This window comes from Hibiscus syriacus, unplaced genomic scaffold, assembly GCF_006381635.1.
Source record: "Hibiscus syriacus cultivar Baekdansim isolate YM2019G1 unplaced genomic scaffold, ASM638163v2 tig00112737_pilon, whole genome shotgun sequence".
Lineage (NCBI taxonomy): Eukaryota > Viridiplantae > Streptophyta > Magnoliopsida > Malvales > Malvaceae > Hibiscus > Hibiscus syriacus.
In genome coordinates, this window is record NW_024063391.1 from 1,273,298 (window position 1) to 1,288,566 (window position 15,269).

Genomic DNA, 15,269 nt, shown 5'->3' on the forward strand with positions numbered 1-15,269 from the left:
CAAAAGAAATATTTTCGTATTTATGTATCAAAGAAGAAAAAATCTTTGTAATAGTGTTACAAAAGGAGGAAAACGTATAGTTATATCACTTTTTAACAAATGAGACAGCTTTTCAAAAGGATTTATCATTTATTAGTAAAAATATTGCAATTTTTATGACAGTTTATATATTCAACATGAACCAGCTTTTACACCTTTACAACCCCCTGCACCACCAAGCTACATTTCACAACTAAGTTCCTCAGGAACTTGGAGGAGCTTAATAGCTATGTTACAATGGTGACCAGAAAAAAAAAGGTCGAAAAAAGGGAAATTTCGACTTCTTTTAGTAGATATATCTATATCTTTCTATCTATTGTTTTCTCTACTTATACACAAGATCTCCATATTCTTCCCTCTAAAGAAATAACTATAATGGATACGTCGTCATGGTATCGGCGTCTATCTCCTTGTGGTATTTCAAGTAACTCATGAAAGTCCATGCCTGTAATAAGTAGCACCAAGTATGTTGGATTTTGGTATTAATCTTTTGGTATACTGTATACATGAGGAACGTAGATTAAAAGGAGATTGGCATTTGAATAGTACCAGCATTCTTTGCTGCTCGGAACAGCACTTCCTCAACGAGATGCTGAGCAGGATCTCCTTCGGGTTGCATTGTGATGAACAGTTCAACTTCAGATACAGCTTCCTCGTTCGTTAAGTATTGATAGAGGCCATCGGATGATAATATCAAAAGTCTGTCTTTGGGACCTAATTTGTGGTGGTGAAGAGATGGAGCACAAGTGATATATGGAGAAGTTCCTTTGTAATCTATTCTGAACATCTCTAGCAATGCATCATTCCATTTAGGCTGGAATAGTTGAAATCCGAAACGAGAGTCGTTAGATATGGAATTAAATCGGAAACTTTCAAATATAATCCAACAAAAGTTCAAAAGCCAAAGTGCAACGTACAAAGCAAACCTCAGTTCTAAGTTCCTATGGTCCACTACATTGCAGAAAGGGAGTGCTTCCAAGAGCACATCCCTTGAAAATGGGAACAGTTGATTTAAACAGAATAAAGGCCCCCTCTTTATAAGGTAAAACAATCACAACCGTAGTCGAATTGTTTTTATTTCTGTCATGTTATTCATCCATTTGAAGAATATCATTTGTCTCTTCTTTTCTAAAAAACCATATTCTTTGGACAGGAAGCTTTAACTTGACCAAGTTGTAACAATGGTTCTTAGTACCGCAACAACTGCTCTTTTTTATCTTCTGATGTCTCATTTTAGAACCTTGATTATAACTAGGCCAATTTTGGACAATTCCTTAAAAAAGGGCAACCCTTAAAGCCTCAAAGGCTCAAAGTTTACCAAAAATGTTCATTTCTCAAACCACCAAGGAATCAAAATCTAATCTGATATGTTTTTATCTTAAAAGTTAGACAGAATTACCTGTTTGAGAAAACCAGCCCCGAAAGCTCGAGTGACCTTCAAAGAACCTTTAACTCGGTCATTCATCAACGCATAAGCATCATCAGGATGTTCGTTTATTATTCTTTGAACTTCCTGCAATGAAATAAAGCATCAAGCTCAATCCATCCATGGTTAAAAATGGTATCTAAATCGTCTATTAGTGTACTAAAAAGATCAGTGTGAGAAAATTTTACCTCTTCAACACTGGTGCTATGATCCACACTAAGCTGAAACGCACTTAAATCAGGGATTGCATCAGATCTATCTCCATCAAAACCTTCAAGATCATGCAATGTTTCTTCATTGATCCTTTCCAAATCTTGCCTAGTCTTTCCCAACCAGTAATCCGGCTCGGTTTTTTGAGCCAAAACTGCCCTACTATCCCCAACATTCATCACATAAACATCCTCACCTTTCATCAACATAACAAGCACACAAGAACCCATCAAAGCCAGTTCTGGGTTCTCCATCAGCATCTTATCAGCAATATCCAAATAAGACTCCTCTGTTTTCTTCAAAGCCTGGGACAAAGCATTCAAAACATCACCATGGTTTATCAACATCGATCTTGATCCACCGGACTTGTTTCTACTAAGTTGTTCCTTTAATTTCCTATCAAGTTCTAATCTTTGCCTATCCCATTCACACTTCCACCTATTCTGATTCTCTTCCCACCTCGTCGCCTTGCCTTTATACTTGGCTTCGGAATTCCTTCCTTTTTTCGGTTTTGAACCCGAATTCTTGTCCGCATCTTCCTTCTCACCGGGATAATTTTCTTGCTCTAAACACCTTGAACATGCATCATATGAACAACCACTAGCTGATTCCGATTCCCTGCTCTGTTCTTCGTCTTCAGGGGAATTTGCAGGGGCTTGTTCGAACCCGTCATCCCACAATAAACCCTTGAGTTCTTTATGAACATTGGAGTACAGATTTGATAACAAATAATCAGGAGCATCAGGGCCGTTGAATCCATCATAAATCCCAACGAAAACCCATTCGTGCTCCTCAGATACGACGACGTGCACCCGATCCTCGCCGGCTTTCCCTTGTGCCCATTGAAGATTTTGACTTTCCATTGACTCGTCATCGTCTAAACTGCATTCACTGCTCAGATTCAAGCTACTGACTGTCAAATTCTCGTTGTGATGATGAATCGGGTTCTTTTCGGACCCAACTATCCATTCGGCTTCTTTAACTGAAACAACGCCTTTAATCGGAGTCACGACGGAATTTTGGCCGCGAGAGACGGTTTTCGAGATTGCTCTTTGGAGGACCCGAATTAAAGACCCTTTTCTCGATCTGGGTTTAAAAGCAAAAGCTCCATGAGAAAAGCTTCTTTGGAACTGATCGGAAAAGCCTCTATCGAGTGGACCCGAAAATAACCCTCGACTATAATTGTTACTGATATTATCAAGAGGACCCGACATGAACCCCCTCTCGATCGGACCCGACATGAACCCCCTCTCCAGAGGACCCGAACTCGGAACAAGACTACCAGATATCGGACCCGAAGTGTTTATCAAGCACTTCGGAATCGGCTGAAGGGGGATCGAGGAAAACGACGTCGTGCTCTCGAAAGCCGCGGCCCTATCGAAGCAGCTGCTGCTGTAGCTGACGTACGGATCCACCAGTGCAGTCGAAAGCGGCGTGTACGTGTTGGCGCTAACGGAGGCGCCGGATATCGTACGGAAAGTAGTGGTGGATTCCTCGGAATGGACCTTGGATGAAGAGAGTCGAGTCAGGTCGGGTCTAACGTAGCAGAAGGAGTGACCAAGGCCTTCGTCGAGAGGATCCGATAGTAACATGGAGATTTCCTTTCTACGACGAGCTTCTTCAGCGGTGTATCCACCGCCACCGGTGAAACATACGCTTAACTTGCAGAAACCGTTACCCATAACCCCAAAAAATAAATTAAAAAAAATACAAACTTGAAAGATTTCTTTTCTCCCTATTTTCTGCTCTTAAACTTTCAGGGGAGTGAGAGAGAAGATAAGAATTAAGGAGAAGAAGGGCGTTGACTTTTGGTTACAGAAAGATAGAAGCTTTTCAAAATGAAGAAAAAAAAACACTTTTTGGGTTCCATTTCATTAATGTTTTATGTTTTTATTATATTTATTTACTTTAATGTTTTGGGTTAGTCAGTGGTGGGGGCGTTGACTAAGAAACGTTTCAAGGCAAATTATTTATTTATATTCTCTGTAAAAAATTATTTTAATTTTAATTTTAAATTCCAAAATTTATAATTTTATTTTAAAATTTCAATTTATAAACTTAAATATTAAATTTTAAATAATACATATGACACTAAAATAAATAAAAATGTATAAAATAAAAATAAAAATAATATATTTTTATGTAAAGAATGAAAAAAATAAAAATGATATATTTGTTTTAGAAAAACTCACAATAACTAATCCTCAAAATAATTTTTAGAAGCTTGTAGTTTTAAGGAGGTTCTTAACCGAGTTCCGATTTTTCAGAGCGTGGATTTCAAGCTTTTGGGCAAGTTCACAAATATTATTATCAAAGGCTTTTAATTTTGATGGATCCCTTCGTTGAGAGCGATGGTTTTCTGGTTTCTTAGGACAAGATTACGTACTTTTTTTGTTTCTTACCTGCAGGCAAAACGCCTAATCTATTTCTTCCTTTCGGGTATCCATAACCACCGATTTAGGAGAATCTTGGAAGACATGCAGTCCCTAGGCTAGAGTCCACGTGTGTTTAGCAAGACCGTCCGCTACCTTTTTCATTTCGGTTCATCTTCTTTATCTCTACCTGCCAATCTTTGTTCAGGTAAGCTTCAATATGCTGGGTAATGGTAAGATTCCCTTCCTTCTTTTAGACTATAGAATTTGAAACGCATCTTGACTATTTGTTTACACTTGAATCTATCAACAACAACAACAACAACAACAAAACCCAATTCCCATATGTATGGGGTAAGGGGGAGGTAGGGTAGTAGGCTACCCCCAACGCCAGGTTGAGAGTAACTTCCGTGGAAGACCTCCGGCAGTCAGAAAATTAAAAATTCAGATAAAATGCAATGCATGTATAAATAAATACATAAATACATAGCTAAACAGTATTCATATGCAGTCATTAAAATCATATGTGCGTCTGTAACAGGAATTAATCCCTGCATAATTATCCCTGCGAAAGAATCTCTGCATATAGACATAAACATAAGATAAGATCCGGCTAAATTTAAAAGAGGAAACATGAAGAGAATGATACACAGAAGTCAACGTTAGCAAGCCCAGTTCTAATCCTTCATAAATACCAATAACAGAAACGTATAAAAAGTATAAGTCATGGAAAATACTACAAAGACATTAAAAGAAGACAGAGATGATACACCCTATAGATGTGACCCACACTACTCGACTACCCTAGTCTTTAGCCTCCATATTTTCCTATCTAGCTCCCAAATTCCATACCGCCTGCAAACCTTCGTAGATCCCCAAAGTTCTGCTTCAAGCGTCGTACAAATCTCGATTCTTTTTTCAAAACCCTTTATCCAACTCCCTCTGTAATCCCTGATGACGCCTCCACGGGTTATTTCTCCTGTTTATGCCTTCCTTGCACCGTCCGAATTGATTTTAATCCATGGACATGCTGGCGGTTGCCAATCCTTGGTTTCGTTATTTCGATCAATAGCTCTAGTCTTAAATCCAGCAGTTTTCCTCGTGTTAAGTTCTTTAGTCATTCTACTAGCTCTCTCAATTATACTCTCACTTTCGATCGTTTCAGGTTCGAAAATGTTCTTATTCCTCATTTCCCAAAGGTTCCACGGGATAATCCCAAAAAATGTAGGCCAATTCTCAGCATCACTAGTCAAGTTTTGACGGTTTAGTAGGTTATTTTCTATCAACTGTTTGGTATACCGTTAAGGAATCTCTCTAATTTGTTAGGGTGAATGATTTGTTTCCAGATATTGAGCGCTCTCGGACACCATCGCAGAACATGGTCGATGTCTGCAATGGGATTTCCACACGTTAGACAGCTTCCATTTAAGGTCATATGCCTTCGGACTCTCTCAGCATTTGTAAGTAGTCTTCTTTTGCACACTAACCATAAAAATGTTTTAACTCTTGGTAGATTATATTGCTTTTGCAATAATTTTCCATATCACCTCCTCTTGGTTTTGATCCCTTAATGACCCTGCTTCATAAGTTGATTTAACAGTAAATTTCTAACACCTAAATTTCATATTAGTAGTTTCGAGTTTACCCGGGAGGTATGTGGACTTTGTGAATTTCATAACTTAAGTCGTTGGGCTTAATTGGGTTGAAATTGGGCCCAATTAACCATAAAAAGGCGATTTTTTAATGATAGAAATATGAGAAGGACCAAAAGGATAATTCAACCTTTTTAAAAGATGAAGGCTTTTTAATCTCTTCATCTTCTTATTTTCTTCATTCTTTCTCATCTTTCTCTTTCCTTCTCTCCAAGCTCCATAAATCAAATGAAAAATTTTGGGTTTTATCAAAATCACAAAGGAAAGAAGTATGACTAAGCAAGGAGCTTCATTTCGGGATTCAAACATCAAGGTAATGTATTTCTAATCCTTTGGAGTGTTAAGGCTTTCATAAATATGATAAATTGCTAAGATTTGTGTAGTTGAACATTTTAGGGTTTAAACTTGATTATACCATATATGGCAAATTTGATGTAAATAATATTTTTTTATGACACCTTAAGACCCTAAATAACTTCGTACAACTTCAACACACGAGTAAGAGCCAAATTATGACCTTTTAGAGTGATTTTGGGTGTTTTCCTAAGCCTAAGCAAGACATTTATAGGTTTTAGTATTGATACTAGGTGAACAATATCGTTATTGGATGAATTGAGGTAAAATCTAGGGATTTCAGGGAGCAAGTATCGATATTGTTGGGAGAGTATCAATACTACCCCTACAATATCGATACTCATGGTAACAATATCGATATTGAGATCCATCTTCAGTAGTATAAGTCATTTTTGGTACTGACACATATAAGGGTATCAATACTTGACCCCAGGGTATAACACTACAAGTAGAGTATCGATAATACCCATATTTGATGATCAGTTTTGGCCCAGTTTAAGGTATATAAAAGCTAAGGATGGTCTGTAATGGTAGAACTTAATCCGTGGGGGACGTAAATGGTCAAAGGGGCCCAGAGACACTCGTAAAAGTAGGTTACAACCAGAGTAACCATAGTAGGCGTATCGCACCCAAGTATATTCAGTTGAGCACGTAACTGATACCTAAGAATGAAGTATCATTGCAGAGAGTGTACCGGCAAGCGGTATGACCAAATAATCAGATTATGAAACAACAGAATCGTGTACTACAAAAATGAAAAAAATGATAGACGTACAGTCATTTCTTTAATTTGAGGGTGAATTGAAGAAAAACGTAGTAAGAGCGAACATAGTATTGTTACCCATAATTGAACCCGAGTCAGATATCGGGCTAATTAGTATCACAGCCAGTAAATAACAAACACAATAATCGTTGTGAAATCATGAAACACATAGAGACTTCTCTAGAGACAAAGAATATCTAAAATGCCATTAAGTAGTGAACAATCATATTTGAGTAAACAATCAGTAGTAACAGACTAATAAACCCTTGCATAAAGTTCTAGATGAGAGAACGAGTGAGATATCATCTAGTGAGAATAATAAACAAGATCAGTAATAGCTTAAAATCTCTAAAGATATAAGTATCACAAAACTAGCCTTTGTGTGACATTCGGGAAACAGTTAGGACACTCGAGTTACTTTAGCAGTATGACGATTGTCTTGTTTATTAGAATGTCTGGGTCGCTACTAGTCAGTGCCAAGGCACTTCAAATGCTAGTTGGGTGCATATGGCCCAAGACTCGATAGAGTAAGTGCGTGGGGTGTACATTTTCGATGTAGCTCTGAATATCGCCCTAGATACCCAAGGGTATCTTAGGTAGGCTAGAGGGGTGTGTGAGCTCTTAGATGCAGAACCCTTAGTCGCACCATGATGTCTACCTCAGCTTGTGTGTTTGATGATTGTGTGTTACCTAATAGTGTCAATGTTGTATTCAAATAATGCATAACAGAGTCAGTGTGGCATTCGGATAATGCACAACAGAGTCAGTGTCACATTTAGATAATGCATGGGAGTGTTAATGTTACATTTAGATAATGCACAACAGTTATAATCATTAGGGTTAGAGACCCTTTAGAGGTGTACTCATGGTGAAACTCTTAACAGAGGATTAAGGGAAGCGTGAGATTCATACTTCAATGATATAATAGTTAAGTCTTAAGTAGTTAGCACTTGATCTAGATCATGCATGTATATATTGCTTAATATCATGTCTTTAGCATGCTTATGTTTATGAAACTTACAATGCTGCTCTAGATTAGTGGTTATATTGTTGGGCTTTGTAAGTTCAACCTTTGAATGTTTTTCGTTGGCAGGTCAGTAGCTTGACCAGTTCGTGGAGCACCGTCATAGCAGGACTTCCAACATCTCCTTCAGAGTACTGTACCGTAACTTTAGTGGGCATATGTATTCATAGAACCCTACTCATGTATTCATATTTTTAACTCTGAGTTGTATTATTTTGGTTTTAAATTATATATCAAGAAACTTCGATTTTTATAAAAATATTTTATAACTGTTATTTATATCTTTTATGATAACATTTAGCATGTTTGAAAATAAAATAAATAGGTTTTGAAAATCAGGGTTGCCTCGGTAACCTAATTAGGCATATTAGGCCCAAATCGGGTTTAGGGTGTTATAAAAATTACCCGTTTTCAATATCATTTCACCTTGTTGTATCTTTTAAGTCATCTTTAATAAGGGGATTGTCTCGATTCTTTTAATGATTTCTTCTTGAAGCAAGGAGACCAATATACTCCAATTCCAATCATTGGTGCTGTTAATCATATCATTTACTTTATAAGTCATGTTTGTATTATAATCCGAGCAAGTACAATAGTGTTGAACCATGTTTTATAATATTTTGATATAACAAATTAAGGCAAACTGTTTCTAAACTTGATTGAATTTGTTCAAAGTTTTCAAAAATAATTCAAAGTCCATTAAAACTAGAATTTGAGCACAAAACAGTTTTTCTGGGTACGTAGTACCTATACTATTCTTACAGTATCGATATTACATGAACAGTACCGATATTGTTCATGTGGTATTGATACCAAAGGTAAGAGAAGTATCGATACTCTCTAGTTAGTATTGATACTATCAGTTGTTTTCCAAATTGCTCAAATTCCAGAATACAAAATAGGTATTGATACTCAAGGGGTACCGATACTACTTTACACAGTGGTATTGATATCATGAAGCATAACATCGATACTGGTCAAGCCCAAATGTCTTCAACGACTAGTTTTTTTAAATATTACAAAGGTAGTACTGATACTCATTAAGGGAGTACTGATATTCCTTATTCTGGGCAGCTTTATTTTGCAGAAAATTAATCCCCAACGGCTAGAACTGGACACAAACTCATTCCAACATATGAAAACAAGTTGAGGACACTTGGAGAAAGTGAAAACACCTATCCAAGCAATCAAACACAAGAGAAGAGCTTTTAATTCTTATTTTTCTTTCTCTTGTAAATATTAGTGTTTTAGTAAGCTTAAATCTTACAGACACCTACTTTTGAGAGTTTTCTTGTTTACATTTTTTTCCTTTGGTAAAGGGGATTAGTTCTAACTTAGCCTTTGAAAAGCTAGGGAGTTGTAAAGGTTATCTCTTTATTCTGAAAAAAGAAAGAACAAATTCGTGGATTTATTAGAAAATCCTAAGTGAGTAGCTTAGGTAGTGGATATAGACTTGGTTGAGAAGTCGAACCACTATAAATCCTTATGCAAATTATTTCATCTTTATACTCCTTACTCCCTAAACTCAAAAAGCCAATTCATCCCCTCTTGAAAAATTATTTGGTTGTTCAATTGAGCTTCATCAATCCCAACAATTGGTATCAGAGTTTGGCTCATTAAAAGTTTAACAACCTTGAGACGATCCTTAAAGAAGTTTTACCAATTTTTGAAGCAACCGAGAAGATTGCTTCAACCTTTAGTTCCTACTACATTGAAGACTCTGAACCAGTCAACAAGCCACCTTATTTCAATGGAGCAAATTATACATATTGGAAGAATATGATGATACTCTTCATTCAAGTCAATGATCTAGAAGCTTGGAACTCAATTATGAATGGATACTTCATTCCAACCGATAAGATGGATGATTGGAGTGATAAAGAGAATAAGAAGTTCCAACTCAATGTAAAGGATGTGCACATTATATTTTGTGCATTAGGCCCAGATGAATATAAAAGAGTTTTATCTTGTTCAAAGGCCAAGAATATATAGGACAAGCTCCAAGTCACTTATGAATGAACCAATGAAGTGAGGGAAACCAAAATTAGTCTTCTTAATCATAGATATGAGAATTTCAAGATGAACCCGAATGAAGACATCAAAACTATGACGGATAGATTTTTTGTGATTGTCAACAGTCTCAAGGGATTTGGAGAAGTTATCCCAAATGAGAAGCTTGTTAAAAAGATGATTTATTCTCTTCCAAAGTCTTGGCAATCGAAGAAGATGACGATTATCGAAGCTAAGAAGCTAAAGTCCCTCACTCTTGATGAGCTTACTGGTTATCTTCTCACTCTTGAGTTGATGGTAAAGGAGGAAGAAGATAAAGAAGAAGAAGATGAAGAAAAGTAAAACAGGAAGAATGAGAAGGTAGGCATTGCCTTCAAATCCACCCATGAGAGTAATCAAGACACAAGTGAAGAGGTGGATGATGAAAAAGAAGAAGAGATGACCAAGCTCTCTAAAAGATTCAAGAGATTTATGACTTCTAAGGAAGTGAAGCATGAATCAAGCAAAAGAAAGGTCCCTCAGTGTGCTTCGAATGTCAAAAAATGGGGCATGTCAAGTATGATTGTTCCCTCCTAAAGAAAAAGGGATCAAGTAAGAAGAAGACATTTGTGGCGACTTGGAGTGATGAAGATGAATCCAATGATAAAGATGAAGTAGCCAACCTATGCCTTATAGCCATTAAGAAGATTCAATGGTAACTTCAACTCTACTGAATCAAATTCTTATTATTTTAATGAGTTACAAGTTGCCTATGATAAATTGTATTTGGAATTGAGACCATGAATTCTAAATATAAGAAATTGATTTCAAAATCCAAAGTTGAAAATAATTTTTATTTTGAAAGCAAAATTAGATTTTGAAAAACAAAATGAATTTTTGAAAAATGATTTTGAGCTTTCAAAAACCAAAATTGAATATTTGAAAAAAAAGTCTTTAATTGAAAGTTAAGCTTGAATGCCTAACAAAAGAAAAATAAATCATTTCTAAAAACAATTCATCTATGTTAAAAATGGAAAAATGCTCACATTGTCATTTTATGGTCACAATGTACATACTTGTCCTATAAAGAAAACAAAATCTTTTAAAATTAGACAAGTATGAGTTCCTTTGGGAAATAGAGACATTGGTGCTAACCTTCTAGGACCCAAAGAAATTTGGGTACCAAAATCCACATAAATGTCTCTTGTAGGTGTGTAGGAGCAATTGTGATAAAAGTGAAGATATTCAAATACCCTAGCCACACTTGATATGGAATGGGTAACCTCTAAGCTTATTTTGATTATCTTGCATAATTGGTTGCTCATTTGGTTTAAGCATGCATGAGATTAATTTTAAATGGTTTTATGTCTTCTATCTCATGTATGTTAAAAAGAATTGTGATGAAAATTTTCTAAAGTTTTAATGTTTTTTCATAAATGTTTGTTATAATGAATTTTGGTCAAAATTGGTTTTAATGTTTTGTTTTTACAAATTTTAATTTTTTTGACCTTAATGTAAATGTCCATGCGTGTGATTCATTGCAAATGATATCTCTCTAACAATTGATATCAAATTTTTCAAATGAATAACATTTTGAATAACTTTATGCACATGCACTTAAATATAACAATTAGTATTGCATAAAGTATATTAGACTTTGATATATTGAATTTCTTGTTCTACTAACATGTTTGTTCATCTTTGTTGAAATTCAATGTCTTTTAAGTATCAAACTTTTAAAGTTAAATGTTTATTTGAATGCTTTTTTTGAGGGGGGCTTTTTATTTTTCAAATGATTTTAATGCTAAAATTCTTACTTACTCTCAATTGTTGTTTTAAACCATTAAATTTGAATTATTTTTGATATAAAAAAAAGGGTGAGGAGTATAGGTTTGAAAAATTCAATTTCAAGAATAAAAAGGGGGAACTTTAATATTTTTCAAATATTTATCTTATTCATGAAATATTTTATTAAGGGGAGTTTGCCAAAACAATTTTCAAATGTTTTGTTATATCAAAAAGAGGGAGATTGTTGAACCTTATAATATTTTGATATAACAAATTAAGGAAAAATGTTTTTGAATTTGATTGAATTTGTTAAAGTTTTCAAAATATTCAAGTCCATTGAACTAGAATTTGAGCACAAAACAGTTTTTGGGTACGTAGTATTGATATTTTCTTACAGTATCGATACTACATGAACAGTACCAATATGTTCATGTGGTATCGATACCAAAAGTAAGAGAAGTATCAATACTCTCTAGGTAGTATCGATAATACTATTTGATTTCCAAATTGCTCAAATTCTAGAATGCAAAATAGGTACCGATACTCAAGGGGTATCGATACTACTTTACACAGTGGTATTGATACCATGAAACATAGTATTGATACTGGTCAAGTCCAACGTCTTCAACGGCTAGTTTTTTAAAATATTACAAAGGTAGTACCGATACTCATTAAGGAAGTATTGATACTACTTGTTCTCGGCAACTTTATTTGCATAAAATTTATCCCCAAAGGTTCTAAAACATCTCCAACTGCTAGAAACGACCACAAACTCATTCCAACGTATAAAAACAAGTTGATGACACTTGAAGAAAGTGACAATACCTATTTAAGCAACCAAACGCAAGAGAAGAGCTTTTCATTTTTATTTTCATTTCTCTAGTAAATATTAGTGTTTTAGTGAGCTTAAATCTTGTAAACACCTACCTTTGAGAGATTTTATTTTTTACCTTTTATTCTTTTTGTAAAGAGGATTGGTTCTACCTTAGCATTTGAAAAACTAGGGAGTTGTAAAAGTTATCTCTTTGTCCTGTAAAAAGAAAGAATAAATTAGTAGATTTGTTAGAAAATCCTAACTGAGGAGCTTAGGTAGTGGATATAGACTTGGTTGAGAAGTCGAATCACTATAAATCATTGTGCAAATTATTTCATCTTTATACTCCTTACTCCCTAAACTCAAAAAATCAATTCACCCCCTCTTAGTAAATTATTCGGTTGTTCAATTGAGCTTCATTGAGGACCGAGATCTGATATCCATCTATTATTCCAAAAGTCCACATCACAACCATTACCCAAACTCCAAGATAAGTTCTCAATAAAAGTGCTCAAAATATTGCTTAGATCATTCCATAAATTTGAAGTCTTCTGTCTTTTAATTTTACTCGGTATGGTTTCACTAATTCCATATTTTTTCCTCAATATGCTAACCTAAGGCTCATTTGGCTTAGTAACCAAGTGATAGCCTATCTTCATAAGAAAAGCATTGTTCTGATCTTTTAACTTTTTGAACCCAAGCCCGCCTGCAGTGATTGGTTTACAAAAATGTTCCCAGCTAACCAAATGCATACCTCTTCCTTCACAGCTCGTTCCCCAAATGAAATTTTTGGTGAGTCTCTCCAATTCGTGACACACACTAAGAGGAAGATTAGTCGTTTGCATTGTATAATAGGGTACATCCATAAGAACCGTTTTGTAAGTGTGATCCTACCGCCAAGGAGAGATTTCATTTCCAGTCAACAAGGTGATCCTACACTTTTGTATAAGGTATTGGTAAAGATCTTTCTAGCCTCCTATGTATTAAAGGGACACCCAGATATTTCCCGAGATTCTGCACTTCCTTGAAATCGAGTATGGCTTCAATTTTCCTTCTCATCTGAGTGTCCACATTCTTTGAGAAGAAAATTATAGATTTGGGAAAACCGATGTTATGGCCCAAACTTTGACAAAATTCATTCAGGACTCTTTTGATATCGACAGCTTGATTCTTCTCCGCTTCTGCAAACAAAATAAGGTCGTCTGTCTTAATCGGTTTTCGTCCGGACGCGAAATTTTTACTTGGTAGGAAATTAATATGAATAAAAAATGATTTTTGATTTAAAAATATTTTGGGAGTCGCCATCGGCCTTTTGGGTCAGTAGGTCGAATACCTAAAAATTACCTTTTAAAAGAGTTTTTAAGAAACATCAGTTAAAAGATAAATTGGTCTGCGTTTTAACCAAAAATTTATTCTTTTTAATAATAAAAGGGATTCGTGATCGATTACGTTTGGGGAAGGATTAGCACCCCACAACGCCCAAAATTAGTACTCATTAATTATACTTGTCTCTATTATGAGAAATTTAAAAATTCAAAAATATATTTAATTCATAACCATGTATTTCAAATTTATTAATATAATTTTAAGAAATCTATTAATTTATAATTTATATAAGATATTTATTTACTTAGAAATATCTGAAAAGGACTTCTAGGTGCTTTAAGACAGCCATTTCTTGATATTAAAAAATAAATAAATATTAATAAAATATTTCTCTAAAAATAATTAAAATAAATTAAATTAATTATAATAAAAAAATATTTATTTATTTAAAAATCAGAAATTGGACATCTAGTTGCTTTAAGACTGCCCTTTCTTAATATTGAAAAATAAATATTATTATTAAAAAAAAATATATATATATATATAAGATAATAATTAAAGTAATAATTTAAACATATTGAAATTAAAAATATATAAAAAAATTAAATTAAAGTATAACTAAATAGTGACTAAAACAAATAAAATTAAAACAACAGGAATAAATTGTAAAATATTAAAATTAATGGAGATAATTCGAATTATTATAAAATTATAATTACTAATATGTAATTACCATAGATAATAATTTACATTAAATATAATTATCAAAAAATATTGTCAACTTATAATAGTAACTAAAGCTCAAATTTCAACTATGTAAAAGAAAGGAATGACGATTGGTGTCATTTATGAAGGAAAAAGACAAATTGCTCAAGATTTTTTTATTAGTAGGAAAAAAAATTATAGCCCTTAATAAATCACTCAAACGTCATCATCCTAAATTTAATGTGGTCCTACTACCAACAATAATGATACTAAAAATTTAAAACAGCGGATTCAAAATTTGAATTAGATTAGTTTGACTGAGAATTTGAATTAACTTAAATTAAATGACTAAAACATTAAAAAAATCCAAATTAAAATGCATAAAATTTGACTTTAGTGATTAAAATAGAAGGAATTAAAAATATAGACTAAAATGTAAAGTATATAAATTAAAAACTCTAATTCAAATTATTAAAAATATATACAATAGTGTAATTTATCCTTAATTATTAATCAGTGATTAAAATATAAAATATTATAATCTGAGGACTAAATATATATTTACCCTAAATATGTAAATATACTGGCCAGGACTAAAATAAAAATAAAATAAGATTCGAAAAAAAATTAAATGCCCAGAAAATCATTCCAGTGACTAAACGTAAAAGTTACAAACTGAGATGACTTAGTAAATGATTTTACCATGCGTGAAATTACGCATACACCCCTCATCGAAACGGCGTCATTTTGATGAGATTATAAAACCCTATAATCGACCCTTAAGGGCCAAAGTTTCTCATTTTCTTT

The 15,269-nt window shown here is 33.9% G+C and overlaps 1 protein-coding gene across 2 annotated transcripts; it reads right to left on the reverse strand.

Annotated features, from left to right (window-relative positions):
* Positions 1 to 182: 182 nt before the first annotated feature.
* On the reverse strand, positions 183 to 11,892 carry LOC120182732 (probable protein phosphatase 2C 4). Of its 2 annotated transcripts, XM_039187612.1 has the most exons (5): positions 11,889 to 11,892; positions 1,654 to 3,389; positions 1,439 to 1,552; positions 589 to 853; positions 183 to 484 (listed from the first exon to the last, which is right to left on the reverse strand). In XM_039187612.1, the coding sequence occupies exons 2-5, from the start codon at positions 3,355 to 3,357 to the stop codon at positions 369 to 371; spliced, it is 2,199 nt and encodes a 732-aa protein (XP_039043543.1). In that variant the 5' UTR covers positions 3,358 to 3,389; positions 11,889 to 11,892; the 3' UTR covers positions 183 to 368. The 2 variants fall into 2 exon arrangements, with proteins under 2 accessions (XP_039043543.1, XP_039043542.1); XM_039187611.1 differs by lacking the exon at positions 11,889 to 11,892 and having other exon boundaries at positions 1,654 to 3,438.
* Between the last annotated feature and the right edge of the window lie 3,377 nt (positions 11,893 to 15,269).

Coding starts and splice junctions, on each gene's coding strand:
- LOC120182732 (XM_039187612.1), bottom strand. CDS start 3,357: ATGGGTAACGGTTTCTGCAAGTTAAGCGTATGTTTCACCGGTGGCGGT. Junction 1,553..1,653: donor ATAGCACCAGTGTTGAAGAG/GTAAAATTTTCT, acceptor ATTTCATTGCAG/GAAGTTCAAAGAATAATAAA. Junction 854..1,438: donor GGGCTGGTTTTCTCAAACAG/GTAATTCTGTCT, acceptor CAACTATTCCAG/CCTAAATGGAATGATGCATT.